Source organism: Oncorhynchus clarkii, chromosome 20, assembly GCF_045791955.1.
Source record: "Oncorhynchus clarkii lewisi isolate Uvic-CL-2024 chromosome 20, UVic_Ocla_1.0, whole genome shotgun sequence".
NCBI lineage: Eukaryota > Metazoa > Chordata > Actinopteri > Salmoniformes > Salmonidae > Oncorhynchus > Oncorhynchus clarkii.
The window spans coordinates 72,104,851-72,128,349 of record NC_092166.1 but is presented as its reverse complement, the minus strand read 5'-3'; the positions used below and the strand labels follow the sequence as shown (position 1 = coordinate 72,128,349).

Genomic DNA, 23,499 nt, shown 5'->3' with positions numbered 1-23,499 from the left:
CCCAATTAGTATTTGGTAGCATTGCCTTCAAATTGTTTAACTTGGGTCAAATGTTTCGGGTAGCCTTCCACAAGCTTCCCACAATAAGTTGGGTGAATTTTGGCCCATTCCTCCTGACAGAGCTGGTGTAACTGAGTCAGGGTTGTAAAGGCCTCCTTGCTCGCACACGCTTTTTCAGTTCTGCCCACACATTTTCTATAGGATTGAGGTCAGGCCTTTGTGATGGCCACTCCAATGCCTTGACTTTGTTGTCCTTAAGCCATTTTGCCACAACTCTGTAAGTATACTTGGGGTCATTGTCCATTTGGAAAACCCATTTGCGACCAAGCTTTAACTTCCTGACTGATGTCTTGAGATGTAGCTTCAATATATCCACATAATTTTCCGTCCTCATGATGCCATCTATTTTGTGAAGTGCACCAGTCCCTCCTGCAGCAAAGCACCTTCACAACATGATGCTGCCACCCCCGTGCTTCACGGTTGGGATGGTGTTCTTCGGCTTGCAAGCCTCCCCCTTTGTCCTCCAAACATAACGATGGTCATTATGGCCAATCAGTTCTATTTTTGTTTCATCAGACCAGAGGACATTTCTCCAAAAATTACGATATTTGTCCCCATGTGCAGTTGCAAACTGTAGTCTGGCATTTTTATGGCAGTTTTGGAGAAGTGGCTTCTTCTTTGCTGAGCAGCCTTTCAGGTTGTGTTGATATAGGACTCGTTTTACTGTGAATATAGATACTTTTGTACCGGTTTTTTTCCAGCACCTTCACAAGGTCCTTTGTTGTTCTGGGATGGATTTGCACTTTTCGCACCAAAGTAAGTTCATCTCTAGGAGACAGAACGCGTCTCCTTCCTGAGCGGTATGACAGCTGCGTGGTGCCATGGTGTTTATACTTGCGCACTATTGTTTGTACAGATGAACGTGGTACCTTCAGGCGTTTGTAAATTGGATGAACCAGACTTGTGGAGGTCTACAATTTATTTTCTGAGGTCTTGGCTGATTTCTTTTGATTTTCCCATGATGTCAAGCAAAGAGGCACTGGGTTTGAAGGTAGGCATTGAAATACATCCACAGGTACACCTCCAAATGATCAGAAGCTTATAAAGCCATGACATCGTTTTCTGGAATTTTAGTGTATGTAAACTTCTGACCCACTAGAATTGTGATACAGTGAATTATAAGTGAAATAATCTGTCTGTAAACAATTGTTGGAATAATTACTTGTGTCATTCACAAAGTAGAAGTCCTAACCGACTTGCCAAAACTATAGTTTGTTAACAAGAAATTTGTGGAGTGGTTAAAAAATAAGTTTTAATGACTCCAACCTAAGTGTATGTAAACTTCCGACTTCAACTGTAACTAAGTGTTTCATTGTTGCAAAGTATTTATAAACAAATCTCTTAAACATTTTGTTCATTTTCATTCTATTATCTATACCAGGGTTCATCAACCAGGTTTGGCCCCGGGACAATTTATTTCTGAACTAATAGTCAGCAGGCCAGAACATACTGTAATTATCATATAATATTAGCACAACTATTTGGCCTACACTACAAATTGAGCAACATGTTAAACACATCTGATTAGTACATAATAAATTTAGTGATAATAACATAATAACTCCGATCTGATTATGCTCATAAAATCACCAATGTCTCTATTCAATTACTATTTTTGTCTATTTCTCTGTGTGTTGATTGGTGGGGAAAACAGGTCTACTTAGCCTACTGTAGCCTACACTACTTGTTAAACGTCAACATTCGTTCAGAACAGTTAGCTTGACAGCAAGATACAATGTCACTCTCAAAAAGTCTCAAAAGAAAGGTGAATAATGAAAATTGAAGTTTCAGGTTACCATCTTTTCCCAATGCCAAGCCAGTGTGTCTTATTTGCACTGAAAATGTCGCTGTTTGCAAATAATTAAATTCAAAGTGGCCTTCCCGCCCCAGACAGAGGCCCGACCCAGAAACATTTAAGCATTAACCGCAAGCTACACACAAGGCTTTTTTGGCTGACATATTCTGTCACTTAAACAGGTTAAATCTGCAGTTACAAGGAAGAGGGTCATGTACTGTACATGGTGAAAAAACTTGAGGCCTTTACTAGGAAGCTTGAGTGTTTCGATTTGGACTTTGCTTATCTGAAAGGCTACTGCACTTCAGCACACATAAAAAGACAGACAGACGAACCAGTTCCACAGCATTGTCACAGAGGTGATGGAAGATTTCATCAAGCAGCTGAGTGACAACTTCTCCACCAGATTAGAAGATTACATCATGCCCAAGGATACCATTGGATTTGTACCTGATCCTCTCACTGTCCGCCCAGGTGGAGAATTCTCCTCCCCTGCTAACAAAATGATACCCTCGCTGGATGAGGCCGCAATTCAAACTGAGCTGATTGAATTCTAGACAAATCAGGGGATGCGCTCAGAAGTGCAGAGTCCTTGCGTGCGTTTTGGGTGACATGCTCAGAGGAATACAACACAATTAAGGAACTGTAATTTTATGTGCTAACACAATATTTGGATCGATTTACACTTGCGAGTCCTCAGTTTCCTCTATGAACGCAATATAGACTCACAACAGGAACCAGCTTTAACATATGTCAGACTGCCTGCGCATTAATAGCACATCCATCTCACCCGACACCCACAAGATTGATTGGGTTATTTAGCCTAAAAACCTTTAGGCCTACCTATATAAAAAATATAAAAAATCCATGCCCAGCCTGGCAAGAGTGGCCAAAAGGGTGTGTAGCAACCCCAGTGGCTCTGCAAGTGAGGAGAGGATATTCTCCACTGCTGGCCGGATTTCCAGGCACCATCGTATGAGCCTAAAGTCACAGACTGGCCAGACTTGTGTTTCTAAAAATGTATTCTAAAAATGATTTCAAAGGCACTGTCACGCCCTGACCATAGAGAGCCCTTGTTTCTCTATGGTGGGTCAGGGTGTGACTACGGGGAATTCTAGCTTATAATTTCTATGTTGTTTTCCAGTTTATATTTTCTATGTTGGTGTTTCGTACAATCCCAATTAGAGGCAGCTGGTAATCGTTGTCTATTGTTTATTTCACTTTGAAATAAAGATGTGGCACTCCACATCTGCTGCGCCTTGGTCCCGTTCTTACGACAACCGGCATTTTTTCATGTTTCATTCAATTTGTATTTAATTCTAAGTCACAGCCTATAATGATTTAATACAACAACATGTTGTTTAAATGCTGAGCGCTTTATGTCCCTACCAGCCTATTGTGTCGCACTCGCAAATGCTTCACAGTGTATTTCTTTGTAGGCTATAACCTTGAAATAATATAGACAAAAAAAAGATGGTGTTCCTTCTTAGGCTCCCTGTCTGGCTCATTACCAGACAGGGATTTTATATGCTGTTTAATATGACATGTAGCCTATTTGAAATGATGTGTGCTTCTTACATTCACCTTTTCATGTTTATTCAAATACTTTACATTCAAATTCATATGGTTTGGTTTCAATACTTCAAAGCCAAATGTTAGGTCTAGGCAGTCACAAAAATAAATGGCTGTTGGTTAAACAGTGATTTTAACGAATGCAGTGAATTTGGAGCGGCAGTTTTTTTCCTGTGAGCACCGAGAGTTTTTTAGAGGAGTGGTTGTAAAGGACATGGAGCGTGATCAGCGGGATTTTCAACCACTCAACTTCGCTCACATGCTCTTGTCGGGAGATGACGTGGAAACTGTCCACTAGGGGCAACATTGAGCACTTTCATCTTCAAGTAGGTTTCGGCTTTGCTCGGGTTGTGGACAGGGATGGTGAATGGGTGTAAGCATCTGACTCTGATTCCAAAAGTTCAAATCCAGTGATGGAAAGTTGTATTTGAAATGTTTTGTTTTAAGCCTATCCCAAACCTTAACCCTTTCCGTAACCCTTCGATGTTAATGCCTAACCTTAAGAATTTGGAATTAATGCCTGAACTTAACCTTAAACACTTTGAAATTTGACGTTTGAGAAACATGGATGAAGGTCTAGTTCTGACGTGAGACTGTGAGAGATGATAGTGTTCAATCTGCACCCCGAGTCACACACTTACTCCCTGGACACTATTATCTAGTTGAATTATGGCCAGGAAATAGGGTCAATGATGCTACAGTGGCAAAGTTTAGTTTACACTGCCTGAAGCTATGTGATATTATGGATGAGTGATTATGCTGCTTGGATCCCCTGCTTACCTGGAAGAGTGTGTGTGTGTGTGTGTGTGTGTGTGTGTGTGTGTGTGTGTGTGTGTGTGTGTGTGTGTGTGTGTGTGTGTGTGTGTGTGTGTGTGTGTGTGTGTGTGTGTGTGTGTGTGTGTGTGTCCTGTGTCAAACCTGACCTGAGACAAGAAGGGAGAAAGTGAGTAGAGAGAGAGACACACAAGTAGAGGGAGAGGACAAACATAGACAATCTATGGAGGCAATTTCATTTAGCTTTAGATGACTGAATGAAATTGAAATTCATCTTCATTCAAGTGAAGTCATTTACCTCTATTAGGAAAAATTATCTGATATGACTATTTTACAAACAATATTTTACAAGACTATATTACAATGCAGTGAAAAGCAATATCATGCAATTTCATTATGAGCAGTGGCAGGCCAAAAACTGTATGACTGATTAACATGAAATGAAAGTGAAAGAGAGAGAGTGGGAGTAAGATAGAGAATGAGAGAATGGGAGCAGGAGTGAGAATGAGAAGAGGAGACATAAGAGGAACAGAGGGAATGGAAGCTGAGAGAGAAAATGGGTGGTTGAGAGAGAATGGGAGGACAGAGAACCCGAGATGGAGATACAGGACACAGTGGATAAACACTGTAGAATACACTAAGTCAGAATCTCAAATCAACCCCTAGAGGAATGGGTAGATATAAGCATTATGTTCATAGTTTCATTTTCAGACGCTTCCACCTATGAAGTCGGGTTTGGAATTTAGCCTGCGTAGACAAGATGGTATAGCCTCGTCCCAGAGATGAACATGGTCCAATCAAAGGCCATAACAGGCCATCTACTGCATAGCCACCATGGGAAAAGAGAGGAGAGACAGAGTGAGCGACAGAGAGAGGACAGCCAGAGAGAGAGAGGAGAGAGGAGAGACAGAGAGAGAAGAGACAGAGAGAGAGAGACAGAGAGAGGCACATAGAGAGGAGAGACATGCAGAGGAGAGAACGAGAGAGACAGGAGAGAGAGGAGAGAGTGAGAGAAATAGAGAAGAGAGAGAGAGAAACAGAGAGGAGAGACAGAGAGAGGAGACACAGAGAAAGGAGAGACAGTGAGAGACAGAGAGAGGAGAGACAAAGTGAAAGAAATAGAGAAGGGGCTGAGTGAGCAACAGAGGGAGAAGAGATAGAGAGAGGAGAGAGAGTGAGAGAGAGGAGAGACAGTGAGAGAAATTGAGGAGAGAGAGAGAGAAACAGAGAGGAGAGACAGAGAGAGGAGACAGAGAGAGGAGGGAGTGAGAGACAGAGAGGAGAGAGTGAGAAACAGAGAGAGGAGAGAGAGAGTGAGAGACAGAGAGGAGAGGCAAAGTGAGAGAAATAGAGAAGAGAGAGTGACAAAACAGAGGAGAGAGAGAGAGGAGAGAGAGTGAATAGCAGAGAGGAGAGAGTGGGAGACAGAGAGAGGAGAGAAAGAGTGAGAGAGAGAGGTTGAGAGACAGTTTGCAAGTGGGAGGTGGAGACAGAGTGGGAGACTGCAGCAGTAAAGATAAGTGACAGACAGAAATGGTTTCTTTTTTTAATTGAACCTTTATTTAACTAGACAAGTCAGTTAAGAACAAATTCTTATTTACAATGGCAGCCTACCGGGGAACAGTGGGTTAACTGCATTGTTCAGGGGCAGCTAGGAGATTCAATCCAGCAACCTTTAAGTTACTGGCCCAATGCTCTAACCACCAGGCCACCTGCAGCCCAAAAACGAAAGATGGAAGAAAGAGAAAGAGGTGGATATTTGCTACAGGGCTAAATCCTCCAAAAACAGAAAGAGAGTATTTCACAGCCACCTCCCCAGACTCCTTCCTCCATCTTAGTAACATTATTAACAACAACAACACAGATGGTTTTGACCCAGCTCAGCAGGCTAGCACTTAATCTAAATTAAAACACCAAGAAGCAGCCAAGGAATACAGCAACATACAGTATACCCTCCGGGAAGTCAACATCGCAGCTCGGGCAGACTTCACATGACCTTTAGAACACAGATTGCAGAAGGAAAGAAAGAAATTCCAAGATTCCGGCAGAGTTGATTTGACATTATTCAGTCTTGTAAAGCCTCAGACTCCTGGAGTACTTGTTGCCGCCCAGCAGTGCCCAGTACACGTATGCTTGCATGATTGCACGCACACACGCAACCTCAAATCTACACACACACAAAAAGTACACAGAGCCAATCTATATATTTCCATTCCAAAGCAGGATGAAGCAAGACCTGGGAGAGAGAACCTTAATGTAGCCAGGGCCTCTGGGCCACTGCGCACCACTGCACTGCAAAACAAACAAACGCACGCACGCACGCGCACACACACACACACACACACACACACACACACACACACACACACACACACACACACACACACACACACACACACACACACACACACACACAAACAAGATGGTTTGGTCTCCTTGTGATGTCCCTACTCCCTAGCTGAGTGACAATGCCGACACCCTCATTAATGATGATTTAACAGAGTAGGCTGACTTGCTGGCTGGTCGAGGAGATAGCCTCAGAGCAGCCAGTACAGTAAAGGGCCTCAGTCTGCTGACTGGGAGAGGGGAGGAAAGGAAAGGAGAGGGGAGGAAAGGAAAGGAAAGGAGAGGGGACAGGAGGAGGGGAGAGGATGGGAGGAGCTTCATTTCACTACTGCTTACTAAGGGGGGAGAGGAAAGGAAGGAGGGATCTCCATCATCCCGACCCGCTCCACAGCTCCATAAACCTGGGGTCAAGGGGAGGACAAGCTAGCTCTTTTTTTACTACTAATGCTGTCCCCATCTAAACTCCACCATTGATTTACCTTGACTCTGACTGGGGTAACAAGCATGGTTGTTAATGCTAGGCTAGCAGAACTGCTCAGCCCAATTCAAAGCCGCAAAGCTGCAGAGAGCCGTGATAGTCCGCGTGGCTCAGTATTACACGTTTACCAACCTCATTTCACTGTCTCTTTTTGAAGCGTGAACATTATGTCACAATGGAACGCTGACTGTCGCAGTTCCATGGCTGTGAACTCCCTAGCAAGCTTTACATCACACTATAAGCGTTGAGAGACCTAAGGTGGGTTGCTGTGCTGCTGCTTCCATTATGGCAAAGCAGTTATTTTTTCCCTGCCTAGCTGGCTGGCTCTATTTAGTCTGTGACTAAACTGAACATAACAGCCAGGCTGAGTGTGTGGGTGTGTGGCTGTGCCAGTGCTAGCTGGCTGGGTGAGAACAGGTCCTTTGCAAACAGACAGACAAGCCAACAATGGCTGAGACAGCTGTTGCTGTCAGGGGTGAAGATAAAGGCATAGTCTACAAAAGAGAAAGAACACACTCACACACACACACGCACACACACACACACACACACACACACACACAGCATGTTGGACATCTTGTAGAGAGCTGTTCCACGTCCTGCTATAAATAATACTCTGCATCACACAGTAGGTTGAGGGATCAATTCCCACAGGGATCACATACACATATTGTGCACAAACCGGTTGAATGAACATTGTTCCCACATCATTCCCTTCTGTTAACATGAATCATAGCACCAAGCCACCACAGCACCAAGCCACCACAGCACCAAGCCACCACAGCACCACAGCACCACAGCACCACATTACTACAGCACCAAGCGACCACAGCACCACAGCACCAAGCCACCACAGCACCACAGCACCAAGCCACCACAGCACCACAGCACTACAGCACCAAGCCACCACAGCACCAAGCCACCGCAGCACTACAGCACCAAGGCACTACAGCACCAAGCCACCACAGCACCAAGCCACCACAGCACCAAGCCTCCACAGCACCACAGCACCAAGCCACCACAGCATCACAGCATCACAGCACCAAGCCACCACAGCATCACAGCACCAAGCCACCACAGCACCAAGCCACCACAGCACCAAGCCACCACAGCACCACAGCACCACATTACTACAGCGCCAAGCGACCACAGCACCACAGCACCAAGCCACCACAGCACCACAGCACCAAGCCACCACAGCACCAAGCCACCACAGCACCAAGCCACCACAGCACCAAGCCACCGCAGCACTACAGCACCAAGGCACTACAGCACCAAGCCACCACAGCACCAAGCCACCACAGCACCAAGCCTCCACAGCACCACAGCACCAAGCCACCACAGCATCACAGCATCACAGCACCAAGCCACCACTGCACCACAGCACCATGCCACCACAGCACCAAGCCACCACAGCACCAAGCCTCCACAGCATCACAGCACTACAGCACCAAGCCACCACAGCACCAAGCCACCACAGCACCATAGCACCAAGCCACCACAGCACCACAGCACCAAGCCACCACAGCACCAAGCCACCACAGCACCATAGCACCAAGCCACCACAGCACCAAGCCTCCACAGCACCACAGCACCATGCCACCACAGCACCAAGCCTCCACAGCACCACAGCACCATGCCACCACAGCACCAAGCCACCACAGCACCAAGCCTTCACAGCATCACAGCACTACAGCACCAAGCCATCATAGCACCACAGCACCAAGCCACCACAGCAACACAGCACCAAGCCACCACAGCACCAAGCCACCACAGCACCACAGCACCAAGCCACCACAGCACCAAGCCACCACAGCCTCACAGCATTACAGCACCAAGCCTGCACAGCACCACAGCACCAAGCCACCACAGCACCATGCCACCACAGCACCACAGCACCAAGCCACCACAGCATCACAGCACCAAGCCACCACAGCACCAAGCCACCACAGCACCACAGCACCAAGCCACCACAGCACCATAGCACCAAGCCACCACAGCATCACAGCACCAAGCCACCACAGCACCAAGCCACCACAGCACCACAGCACCAAACCACCACAGCACCACAGCATTGGAACTTAATGGCATACAACATCATGGCACGCACACACTCTCTCACACACGCACACACTCACACACGCACACACTCACAGTACCGTACCACTGCAACTTAAAGGCACTTACAAAAAGATTACAAACTATTGATGCACTGTTGGCCTCAAAAATATTGTCCTAATTATCCGTAGTTAACTATCAACGTGGGCTCTATTGGCACACACACACGCACACACGCAATCACGCACGCACGCACGCACGTACACACACACACACACACACACACACACGTACACGCACACACACACACACTCACACACACACACACACACACACACACACACACACACACACACACACACACACACACACACACACACACACACACACACACACACACACACACACACACACACACACACACACACACACACACACACCGGTTAACAATCAATCAACGTGGCTCTATTAGCTATAAATGACAGTTCTATTACACTGTTTTACAATCTCTAACATCCTTTTGTCCAATCTGTAGTCACATTTTCAAAACTCTAAACACAGTTAGCACAACATCCATCTATTAATACAATTCATGTTGTTTTCACAGAATATACAGTCAATTAACACATTTCTAAAATGCTTAAATGTTCTTTACATACAAGCTTACCCAATACCAAAATTATGGATCTTTCTTGTCTTATTTACAAATGCTTGCACACAGCATTCCAGAAATGAAGACCTAATATTCAAAACCTTAAATATAGCATAAAGCCTCTACTTCTGCAACAACAGCATCTCAAAAGCTATATTGAATCAGCTGATAAGCATTTTTGAATGAACAGATAATTGAAACGTTGAGAAATAGCTGATTTACTGTAAGTTGTGTAAAATAGACCAATAAAAGCTGATTCCGGAGACATAGCCAGGTGTTGAAGTTATTTCAATTACATGGACACACACAGTACAAAGGGGACTCTTTGGATTGATTTTGTTCAATGTGGATACAGAACAACACAGAGGAGCAGAGAGAGAAAAAATTATGTCTGGACAAGGGAGAGGAATAGTTGGACCGGGGAGAGGAATAGTTGGACTAGGGAGAGGAGTAGTTGGACCAGGGAGAGGAGTAGTTGGACCAGGGAGAGGAGTAGTTGAACCAGGGAGAGGAGTAGTTGGACCAGGGAGAGGAGTAGTTGGACCAGGGAGAGAAGTAGTTGGACCAGGGAGAGGAGTAGTTGGACCAGGCAGAGGAGTAGTTGGACCAAGGAGAGGAGTAGTTGGACCAGGGAGAGGAGTAGTTGGACCAGGGAGAGGAGTAGCTGGACCAGGGAGAGGAGTAGCTGGACCAGGGAGAGGAGTAGCTGGACCAGGGAGAGGAGTAGTTGGACCGGGGAGAGGAGTAGCTGGACCAGAAAGAGGAGTAGTTGGACCAGGGAGAGGAGTAGCTGGACCAGGGAGAGGAGTAGTTGGACCAGGGAGAGGAGTAGCTGGACCAGGGAGAGGAGTAGTTGGACCAGGGAGAGGAGTAGTTGGACCAGGAAGAGGAATAGTTGGACCAGGGAGAGGAGTAGTTGGACCAGGGAGAAGAGTAGCTGGACCAGGGAGAGGAGTAGTTGGACCAGGGAGAGGAGTAGTTGGACCAGGCAGAGGAGTAGTTGGACCAGGGAGAGGAGTAGTTGGACCAGGGAGAGGAGTAGCTGGACCAGGGAGACGAGAAGTTGGACCAGGGAGAGGAGTAGTTGGACCAGGGAGAGGAGTAGTTGGACCAGGGAGAGGAGTAGTTGGACCAGGGAGAGGAGTAGTTGGACCAGGGAGAGGAGTAGTTGAACCAGGGAGAGGAGTAGTTGGACCAGGGAGAGGAGTAGTTGGACCACTGTGTATCTGTCTCACTGTGTATCTGTCTCACTGTGTATCTGTCTCACTGTGTATCTGTCTCGCTGTGTATCTGTCTCGCCGTGTATCTGTCTCACCGTGTACATGTCTCACCGTGTATCTGTCTCACCGTGTACCTGTCTAACTGTGTATCTGTATCACTGTGTATCTGTCTCGTCGTGTATCTGTCTCACTGTGTATCTGTCTCACTGTGTATCTGTCTCACTGTGTATCTGTCTCACCGTGTATCTGTCTCACCGTGTATCTGTCTCACCGTGCATCTGTCTCACCGTGTATCTGTCTCACCGTGTATCTGTCTCACCGTGTATCTGTCTCACTGTGTATCTGTCTCACTGTGTATCTGTCTCACTGTGTATCTGTCTCACTGTGTATCTGTCTCACTGTGTATCTGTCTCTCTGTGTGTATATATCTCACTGTCTATATGTGTCAGAGTAGAAGCTCAGAGAGCTCTTCTACATGAGTGTCTCAAGCAGCAGTGTGTGTGTGTCAGCAGGGGTTACCAGTGTGATGGAGACGGGGAGAGAGAGAGCGAGAGAGAGAGAAGAGAGAGAGAGAGGGTTGCAGCGGGTGATGTATTAGGAAAGTATTTGAAAATACTTTAAATATTGCCAATAGAAGTAGTTGATTTGGGCCACATTATTTAAAAATACTAAAACTCACAGAAAATAAGTGTCACGGTCGTCATATGGAGGAGACCAAGACGCAGTGTGGTAAGCGTTCATACTCCTTTAATGAAAGTACAAACACTGAAAAACTATACAAAACAACAAAACGAACCGTGACGCTAATATAGCTAGTGCAGACAGACAACTAAACATAGAATAAGAACCCACAAATGCCCTAGACAAAATGGCTACCTAAATATGGTCCCCAATCAGAGACAACGATAAACAGCTGCCTCTGATTGAGAACCAATCTAGGCAACTATAGACATATAAACACCTAGACTTACAAAAACCCCTAGACAATACAAAAACTACACAAACCACCCTCGTCTCACCCTGACCTAACCAAAATAATAAAGAAAACAAAGATAACTAAGGTCAGGGCGTGACAATAAGTATTTAAACGCACACACACACAGACTCTGCAGGGGAGCTGAACAAGGATGGTACAAATTGGGAAAGGACAGGTTGTGTACTGTTTGTATGAAAATCAGAAAACGAGAAAAAAACACTTCAAACATAGAGAAGGATATCATTAAGCCACATTTTGCCCACTGGGCATCAGGTTGGCACACAGCTAGGCTTCAGGGTACACACACACACACACACACACACACACACACACACCGGACCTCAGTCACCATCAACTATGCCACACAGCCCATCACTAACCCTCAGGCTGCACTGGCAGGCACACTTGCTCTTTAGTGACATATCGCAGGAGCAAATGTTAAAATGAGGGGGAGCAGGGGGGACTCTCATTGACATTCTGTTTTCCTATTGCTCAAAATGTTCCCAAAATGCACCCATGGGTCCTGTCCTATACAGAGTTACGTGCAGTGCCTCTCAGAATGGAGAGCAGGGCTAGCTGAGCCAAGCCAAATGGCATAGAAATAGGATGTCACCTGCGTGCCAAAGACTCCTCCACAGCTAAGATGTAACACCTGACTGGAAAAATGGCTAATCTGGTGTTCTGGGTGAAAGCCAGTGGAAAAATAGAATTGAGAGGCTGAAGGAAGATGATGACGCAGTCATTTAACATGGACGAGGTGTTTGTGTGTGTGTGTGTGTGTGTGTGTGTGTGTGTGTGTGTGTGTGTGTGTGTGTGTGTGTGTGTGTGTGTGTGTGTGTGTGTGTGTGTGTGTGTGTGTGTGTGTGTGTGTGTGTGTGTGTGTGTGTGTGTGTGTGTGTGTGTGTGTGTGTTTGTGTAGGTTACCAGCCGGTACAGAAGGTTTAGTCTGGCATGAAAAATGGCTGAGACTGAGGCTGATGATTTGGTCAATTTACACACTGGTGGATCCGTCATGACGCATCAGACAGTTCTAGTAGGCCTATCACAATGTTCTGGCTACAAGCCAATGGAAAGTAGGACTCTGATGATGCAGTCATTTAACTGTATAAGGAGGAGGTGTATCATTGAGTATCCATGACAATAATTTCCTACACATATATATACACATCTCCAGGCCGTCAGACTGTTAAATAGTCACCACAAGCTGGCCTTCACCCAGTACCCTGCCCTGAACTGAGTCCATGTTACTAGCCGGCTACCACCCGGTACTCTACCCTGCACCTTATAGACTGCTGCCCTATGTACATAGAGTCATTGAAGACTGATCACTTTAATAATGTTTATATACTGTTTTACCCACTTCATATGCATATAATGTATTGTAGCCAAGGCTCATTCTATATAACTACTGCTGTACACACCTCTTCTATTCATATACTGTCTATAATGTCTATACACACCATCCTATATAACTACTGCTGTACACACCTCTTCTATTCATATACTGTCTATAATGTCTATACACACCATCCTATATAACTACTGCTATACACACCATCCTATATAACTACTGCTGTACACACCTCTTCTATTCATATACTGTCTATAATGTCTATACACACCATCCTATATAACTACTGCTGTACACACCTCTTCTATTCATATACTGTCTATAATGTCTATACACACCATCCTATATAACTACTGCTATACACACCTCTTCTATTCATATACTGTCTATAATGTCTATACACACCATCCTATATAACTACTGCTATACACACCATCCTATATAACTACTGCTGTACACACCTCTTCTATTCATATACTGTCTATAATGTCTATACACACCATCCTATATAACTACTGCTGTACACACCTCTTCTATTCATAAACTACCTATAATGTCTATACACACCATCCTATATAACTACTGCTGTACACACCTCTTCTATTCATAAACTACCTATAATGTCTATGCACACCATCCTATATAACTACTGCTGTACACACCTCTTCTATTCATATACTGTCCATAATGTCTATACACACCATCATATACATATTCTATATGGCATTGCTTGTTCTGATATTTCTTAATTTCTGTATTTTCATTCGGGGGATTTGTGTGTATTGTTTTGTAATGTTCGGTATTACTGCACTGTAGGAGCTAGAAATATTTCGCTGCACCTGTGATAACATCTGCAAAATATGTGTATGCGAACAATAAAATTAGATTTGATTTTAATGCATATATGGTACATTTACTGGGTGAAAGCAAGTGGCAAAAGAGAATAGGAGACTGATGTGGGGCCTTTACATGGTGCAGGATCAGTGATGATACATACACTTACAGTAGGTCCAGTAAGTGATGATATGAATAATAGTGGCTCTAGTATGACAATATCCTAAGGAAAGCCTGTCGAAAAATAGTCTGAGGCTGTTGATCTGAGGCGATGATACATGCAATTTACGTAGAGCCCGTATTAATGAAGGCATGTCAGAGTAGGTAGGAGTGCTGATCTTGGATTAGTTTGGCATTTTACAGTAAATCATAATGAATAAGAGACTCTTCATAAACACACCCACAGGTCTATGATATGTCATCATGAGGACAGGCAGGCCTTCTGCCTCTACTAAATGCCACACATATTGATTTGTTGTCTTTTGGACAAGATAACAGGAGAGTAAAATCTGTCATCTGCAAAACTCGATGATGAGAATTATATGCCAATGTAATGTCACCCTGTTTCTCAGTGAGGAAAACAACCGATGATTAATCGCTGACTTGCTCAGGACTGCTGACCTTGCCATATTATGAGACATCATCTCTCCATATGTTTACCAACATATGCAATGAAAAAGAAGCACTCTCGCAGGTCTCACTGTTGCTAACACATACATTGGTTATGGAGATATGACGATGAGTCCTACAAGGTCAGTGATATCACACACACTTAAACAAAAAAAAGCAAAGCAGCTAAACTGTAAATAAACATAAAGATTTGAATCATTTCTGTGGATACTGTCCATGCATAGCTGATCTCAAAGGTAAGCCGTTGCGTTACAATAAGCCTTAATCGAAATGTACATCAAAACATGTCATGTCTAAATAATGGAAGGATATGTTGGCATAGTAAGTGCAGCAAATTCCCAGAAGATGAGCATGATATTGTACACGCGGTCTTGTGAGCAAAGCAGGATCATTCTTTATTAATGAATTTAAACTGACGCTTATCTTTGCATGCGTTTGTTTCTTACTCATATTTGTCACCACTCTGTCTGAATTAAATTAATGCATTAAATCACTGATAAGCTCGATTTTTATACTCACCAATAGTTGACACCACAGTCCCAACAAAGTAAAAAGCCCCTGTAAAATCCCATCGCGGCCTGAGAGCGTCAGCTCGGATCCCCGCGGCAATAGCTGTCTCGTACTCCCGTAGAAAAGAGTTCAGATCCTCCAAGCTGATGTTGAACGTCTCGCTGAAGTTGAAAAGTGTCCTGTTCCATCTGTCATGCGCCTGCACCTCCGAAGGCCGCTCTATAGCGGAAAACACTGCGGCACCGCACAGCAGATACAGAATAATCAAGACCGCGAGCAGCAAGAAGCGGCCGTTGTCTTCGTTTATGTGGAGGGAGCGGCAGCCTTGCAGTCGCTGGCCAGGCATTATCCAGACTTCAGCACCACTAGCGCGACGGACAGCGACCCGCCCCGCGTTGGACAGAGCATCCAATAACTTTATGGCCCCACTTTAGACTTCTTACAAAATATCAAAGGATATTGCAAGGGCTCAGAGCGTATTCCAAAAACGTTATAGGACATTTACAGAAGCCAGTCTCCCTTTTCATCAATTCTATAGGCTAAGCTGGACAACCGACAAGAACCAACCCCAATTCTGGATACGCCAAACAGCCAAACAGATAGAACCTTTCGTTATTCCTTAGATTGGGACCGATGACTTTTTTGGCGGTATCCAGAGCATATCACATCAGTGCAATAGGCTACCCATCAACCCCTAATCCAAAAACAATCGAATTATCTTTAGTGGTAATGCAACAAAGTGAATCTAATCATATGTTCGGCTATTCCTCTTCCCCTTGACCACTGTGCAAGCTATAGGACCGGATATGCAGTCAGTATCCTCCGCTGGGTTGCTGCACCAAACCGCTCATCCCCGGTGGGCTATTATATCACTTTCTGTCACTACCATTTGACACGGTCGAATTACTACACATAGAAAGAAGTCATTGCGATTTCCTGCGGGCGCATCTCGGTCATTTAGTTTCCTCTTTCTCTTCGCCTATTCAACTCCTCAATCTATCTTCCCATGACAGGCTATCTGATGCGGGTATAACGCGGAGCTGCAGTCCTAATGAGACAGTGATAGTCGAGAACAGACACTGGCAGCACATTGCATCGGATCTGTGGATCACTGCTGAGATCATGCTATACTAACTTCCCGAAGACTGTTGTGTCCCATGCAGCATAGCTACCACCACCGTCACCACAGGCTATGCGGAGGAGGGGAGAGTCTGGAGAGGACACCACGGTTGAAAAATAATCTTCAACGACGAAGCATCAACACTCAAACTTGAAGTGATATTCTGTTATTAAACATTCGTTGACGGTTTAGTTGATGGCAGTTGAACGGGTACATATTTTATATTTGAGTCTATGGCCCTCTGACAACAATCCAGCTTTACTTTTTTTTCTTGAGTATCGTTTGACCAAATCCCATGGACACACATGTTCCCGAGACATGATTCATAGTAACCATCCTGTGGTATTTCTTTTCAACACGCCTTCAGTAGGCAGTGTCTATGGAGAGCCACAAAGAGTTCCCGGTGCTTAACGCATCAGTCCCTACTAGCAACAATTAGCCCATACTCTGCGATGAGCGACACACTTTTAAAGTAGGCTACTGTGTCTTTCCAAAGTTTTTGACACAGATAGTTATCAGCACGAGTACAAGAACACAGCTTGTCGAATAACAGACACACCGATATCAACCGTAAATTAAAAAAGGAAAATAAAGTCCGATTATACAGGCTCCATGAAACACTAAATCAAAGTCTACACTGACCCCGACGTGGCTTCTGCCGCTGTCGCTGCCGAACAGCTTTCAACACACGGGGGAGGCGAGTTGGGGGCGGCGCGCATCATTTACCACAGCCGTTCCCGAATGCGCAAGAAAGAAAGGATGCGGAGAGCTGCACTCAAATCAGTTCGAGCTCCAACCGTCCTTGCGCGCGTCAGAGTAGTCCGGGCTTGTGCGGAACAGCAATCGTTCCCTTCTAAACGTTTTCAACTGTAGCCGAGGCTACATTAGGACTTTATGTGCGGTCTTGGGTTATGTATCTGGAATGCATAGCATGTGAGGCAATTAGTATCGGCAATAGACCATCTAACCGTTTTAATTTTCCAATAATGCATATATCTGACAGCATGAATGCTTCTATATCAAATACAATTTTTTCACTTAAATAAACTTTCTACCAAAATCAATGTCGACCGCAAAAGCCAGCAGTAGCGTGTATTCATGGATGCCAATGGAAGCCAGGTTTCACCAAAACATTTACAAAATGTGTATAATGTATCTTTCTTCTCTCTGTGATTCATAAATGTCCTTCAATTCACAAGAGGCTGAATGTATCTCACTGGAGAAAGCATACAAGCGAATGAATAGCTTATCTATCTAATGCTGTCTGGTCAGAAAAAGTTCCACCGAAGTCAGCTCCTCTCCTTGTTCGGGCGGCGTTCGGCGATCGACGTCACCGGCTTTCTAGCCATCGCAGCTCCATTTCTGATATATCCATTTGTTTTGTCTTGTTCCATTACACACCTGGTTTTCATTCCATAAGTAATGCATGTATTTAGTCCTCTGTTCTCCACCATGTCTTTGTATGTAATTGTTTATTGTTATTGTGGATTTTGTCAGGCGCAATACTTTTGCTATGTTCCGTGTTTTTGGCACGTTATTGTTCTTATGTGCTGTCATTTTTGGACCGGAATTAAAGTGCGCCTGTTTATTACACTCGGCTCTCCTGCACCTGACTTCGCCTCCCGTACACACCCCTGACAAAAGTATGACATTGTTGCAGCATACCATCGAATGCAAGAATGCGAAGGAAGCCAGCGAGCATTTGGCCTCGCTTGATAATTAAAAAAATAAATAATAGCCAATCAGCATTGAGCCAAACTGAGCGAGCTCAACTGTGAACTGTCCTGGCACACCAAAAAAAAGTTTTAAGGGAAGCCAGTTTGGATTTGGCTTCAGACAAATCACTTCACAAGCCAAATGTCATTATTGACAGAATGCAAATTTAATTGTTGCATCTAGTTGTGTTGTTGACCTCTGGTGGCTAGCTAGTTCAAATGGTCCCTTTCCTAAAATAGCCAAGGATAGAGATAGGGATTTGGACTTGTGGTTTACCTAATTCTCTGTACTGGCCAATGATTATAATGACAATTCTGATCCAACCATACATTCATACATTGTTGTGCCCCTGGCTTGAGGGGATGGAAGTTCAATATGTAGCAAGATGTAGTATGCTAATGTTAACTAGCTGGCCTGGCGGAAGTTAGGTTAGTGAGCAACTATTTTAGCCAGGTAACCTAGGACAACAAAAACTAAACGTTTTTTCTACACCACACACACACACTAGCACAGAAAAAGGTACCATGGACAGCCACATCATATGCAGCTTACGTTGATTGGACTAAATTGTTTTTGGTATCTTTTAGTTGTCACTGTATTAGACTAAGCAGAGGTGATTTGATGATGTTGAAATGTTGAAGTTGAAATGGTGCTGGAATAGTAGAGGCAGCTCCTGTTTTCTTTGCGACTTGCGGTAACTCTCTGTGGTTCTAAATAAATAGTTGTTTAGTCCAAAAATGCCGGGAAAATGAACTTGCTCGACCATGCTGTAGGCCATGTAACTGTTTGTTACATGCAATAAGTTTTGTGGACTTCACCGGAACAGATGTTGCTCTCCGGTTTTGTAATCAAACAAATGTGTAATATGGCTTTTTCTTCTGGATTGGCTTCCCTGCTGATTTGACCCTGGAAGACAGTGTTCGGTGAATAGCCTATTGATTGGATCATGGGCTCCAGAAGGGAGACACAGAAAGACAGAAACATTTGTCTCATTGGAAACACTATTTGCTTGCACCTTTACTTTCTCCTCTCCTCTTCTCTTCTCTTCTCTTTTCTCTTCTCTTCTCTTCTCTTCTCTTCACTTCTCCTATCCCATGTCACATGGTTATAACATCTACCGAAAAGACAGAAATGCCAACGGAGGCGGTATTGCGGTCTATATTCAGAACCACATTCCTGTAAAGCTTAGAGACGATCTAATGTTAAATACTGTTACTGTTAATACTATTACTGAAGTAATATGGCTACAGGTTCATCTACATCACCTAAAGCCCATTCTTGTGGGAAGCTGCTATAGACCAGCAAGTGCTAACAGTCAGTATCTGAATAATATGTGTGAAATGCTTGATAATGTATGTGATATCAACAGAGAACTATATTTTCTGGGTGCCCACTCAGGAAAAAACATCAAACTGTAACAGTCAAATCCCCTTGGATTGATGAGAAATTGAAAAATTGTATGGTTGAGAGGGATGAGGCAAAAGGTATGGCAAATAAGTCTGGCAGCCCAACTGATTGGCAAACGTACTGCAAATTTAAAAATCACGTGACTAAACTAAATAAAAATAAAAATAAACTACACTATGAAACAAAGATAAATTATATAAAGAACGATAGTAAAAAGCTTTGGGGCATCTTAAATGACATTTTGTGAAAAAAAGTCAACTCGGCTCCTTCATTTATTGAATCAGATGGCTCATTCATCACAAAGCCCACTGATATTGCCAACTACTTGAATGACTATCTCATTGGCAAGATAAGCAAACTTATGGATAACATGCCAGCAACAAACGCTGACACTGTAACGGCTCTCGTTGGTGATAGAAAGAGTAGTTCATGATTTTTATTTAAAAAACACTCAAACAAACTAACAAAATTGAAAACGAAATGCACAGTTCTGTCAGGCAACAGTAACTAAACAGAAAACAAGATCCCACAAACTCAGGTGGAAAACAGGCTGCCTAAGTATGATTCCCAATCAGAGACAAAGATAGACAGCTGCCTCTGATTGGGAACCACACTCGGCCAAAAACAAAGAAACAGAAAACATAGAATTTCCCAGCCGAGCCACACCCTGACCAAACTAAACATAGAGAATAACAAGGATCTCTAAGGTCAGGGGGTGACAGACACTACACATCCAAGTATATCGGACCAAATTATGAAAGACTATAATTGTCCTTTTGAATTCCCTAAAGTCAGTGTGGACGAGCTGAAAAAAATATTGTTGTCTATCAACAATGACAAGCCACCAGGGTCTGACAATCTAGGTTGAAAATGACTGAGGATAAATAGCTGATGATATTGCCACTCCTATTTGCCACATCTTCAATTTAAGCCTATTAGAGAGCGTGTGCCCTCAGGCCTGGAGGAAAGCTAAAGTCATTTCGCTACCCAAGAATAGTAAACCCCCATTACTGGCTCAAATAGCCGACCAATCAGCCTGTTACCAACCCATAGTAAACTTCTGGAAAAAATTGTGTTTGACCAGCTATAATGCTATTTTACAGTAAACAAATTGACAACAGAATTTCAGCGTGCTTATAAGGAAGGACACTCAACAAGCACAGCACTTACACAAATGATTGGATGAGAGAAATTGATGATAAAATTATTGTGGGGGCTGTCATTTTAGACTTCAGTGCAGCTTTTGACATTATTGATCAGTCTGCTGCTGGAAAAATGTATGTGTTATGGCTTTACACCCCCTGGTATAATGTGGATAAAGAGTTACTTGTCCAACAGAACACAGAGGGTGTTCTTTAATGGAAGCCTATGAAATATAATCCAGTTAGAATCAGGAATTCCCCAGGGTAGCTGTTTAGGCCCCTTGCTTTTTTCAATTTATACTAACGACATGCCACTGACTTTGAGTAAAGCCAGAGTTTCTATGTATGCGGATGACTCAACACTACACATGTCAGCTACTACAGCGACTGAAATGACTGAAACACTCAACAAAGAGCTGTAGTTAGTTTCAGAGTGGGTGGCAAGGAATAAGTTATCCCTAAATATTTCTAAAACTAAACGCATTGTAGTTAGAACAAAACACTCACCAAACCCTAAACCTCAACTAAATCTTGTAATAAATAATGTGGAAATTGAGTTGAGATGACTAAACTGCTTGGAGTAACATTAGATTGTAAACTCTCATGGTCAAAACATATTGATACAGTAGTAGCTAAGATGGGGAGAAGTCTGTCTTTAATAAAGTGATGCTCTGCCTTCTTAACAACACTATCAACAAGGCAGGTCCTACAGGCCCTAGTTTTGTCGCACCTTGACTACTGTTTAGTCGTGTGGGCAGGTGCCACAAAAATGGACTTAGGAAAATTGCAATTGGCTCAGAACAGGGCAGACGGCTGGCCCTTGGATGTACACAGAGAGCTAATATTAATAATATGTATGTCAATCTCAACTGGCTAAAAGTGGAGGAGAGATTGACTTCATCACTACTTTTATTTATGAGAGGTATTGACATGTTGAATGCACCAAGCTATCTGTCTAAACTCCTGGCACACAGCTCGGACACCCCTGCATACCCCACAAGACATGCCACAAGAGGTCTCTTCACTGTCCCCAAGTTCAGAACAGAATATGGGAGGCACACAGTACTACATAGATCCATGGTAACATTAGATTTAAAAAACAGATAAAAAAAACACCTTATGGAACAGCGGGGACTGTGAAGCAACACAAACATTGGCACAGACACACACACACACACACACACACACTAGACATGTGGTAGTGGTGGAGTAGGGGCCGGAGGGGGGAACACAGTGTGTTGTGAAATCTGTGAATGTATTGTCATGTTTTAAAATACTGTCGTATAAACTGACTTCATTTTGCTGGACCCCAGGAAGTGTAGCAGCTAATGGAGATCCATAATAACTACAAATACAAATACATAGGTGTCGATGCTGTCATGTGAACTTAGATGGATCCTGGTCATTAAATATTTCATTTTACCCATCAGGAATTTCCTTTATATATTCACCTTAGAAAATGTATCTACAGCTAATGGCAAATTTAAATGAGAACTGCCCATTCTGCCATATTAAATAACTCATATACAGTGGGGCAAAAAAGTATTTAGTCAGCCACCAATTGTGCAAGTTCTCCCACTTAAAAAGATGAGAGAGGCCTGTAATGTTCATCATAGGTACACTTCAACTATGACAGACAAAATGAGGAAAAAACATCCAGAAAATCACATTGTAGGCAGCATTGTAAGCAGCTTGGTTTGAAGAAATCAACTGTGGGAGCAATTATTAGGAAATGGAAGACATACAAGACCACTGATAATCTCCCTCGATCTGGGGCTCCACGCAAGATCTCACCCCGTGGGGTCAAAATGATTACAAGAACGGTGAGCATAAATCCCAGAACCACACGGGGGGACCTAGAGAATGACCTGCAGAGAGCTGGGACCAAAGTAACAAGCCTACCATCAGTAACACACTACGCCGCCAGGGACTCTAAACCTGCAGTGCCAGACGTGTCCCCCTGCTTAAGCCAGTACATATCCAGGCCCGTCTGAAGTTTGCTAGAGAGCATTTGGATGATCCAGAAGAAGATTGGGAGAATGTCATATTATCAGATGAAACCAAAATATAACTTTTTAGTAAAAACTCAACTCGTCGTGTTTGGAGGACAAAGAATGCTGAGTTGCATCCAAATAACACCATACCTACTGTGAAGCATGGGGTGGAAACATCATGCTTTGGGGCTGTTTTTCTGCAAAGGCACCAGGACGACTGATCCGTGTAAAGAAAATAATGAATGGGGCCATGTATCGTGAGATTTTGAGTGAAAACCTCCTTCCATCAGCATGGGCATTGAAGGTGAAACGTGGCTGGGTCTTTCAGCATGACAATGATCCCAAACACACCGCCCGGGCAACGAAGGAGTCGCTTCGTAAGAAGCATTTCAAGGTCCTGGAGTGGCCTAGCCAGTCTCCAGATCTCAACCCCATAGAAAATCTTTGGAGGGAGTTGAAAGTCCGTGTTGCCCAGCAACAGCCCCAAAACATCACTGCTCTAGAGGAGATCTGCATGGAGGAATGGGCCAAAATACCAGCAACAGTGTGTGAAAACCTTGTGAAGACTTACATAAAACGTTTGACCTCTGTCATTGCCAACAAAGTGTATATAACAAAGTATTGAGATAAACTTTTGTTATAATGACCAAATACTTATTTTCCACCATAATTTGCAAAAAAATTAATAAAACATTCTACAATGCGATTTTCTGGATTTTTTTTTTCATTTTGTCTGTCATAGTTGAAGTGTACCTATGATGAAAATTACAGGCCTCTCTCATCTTTTTAAGTGGGAGAACTTGCACAATTGGTGGCTGACTAAATACTTTTTTGCCCCGCTGTATATGTATTTTGAAGAATGGA

General features: G+C 43.8%; 1 protein-coding gene across 1 annotated transcript in view; it reads right to left on the bottom strand.

Annotated features, from left to right (window-relative positions):
- The window catches only part of LOC139375682 (potassium channel subfamily K member 12-like), a 47,079-nt gene extending 31,477 nt beyond the window's left edge, over nt 1-15,602 (bottom strand). The window contains exon 1 of the mRNA XM_071117489.1: nt 15,266-15,602. Coding sequence (XP_070973590.1) covers nt 15,266-15,602 — 337 coding nt within the window. The remainder of the gene's footprint in view (nt 1-15,265) is intronic.
- Nucleotides 15,603-23,499: the final 7,897 nt, after the last annotated feature.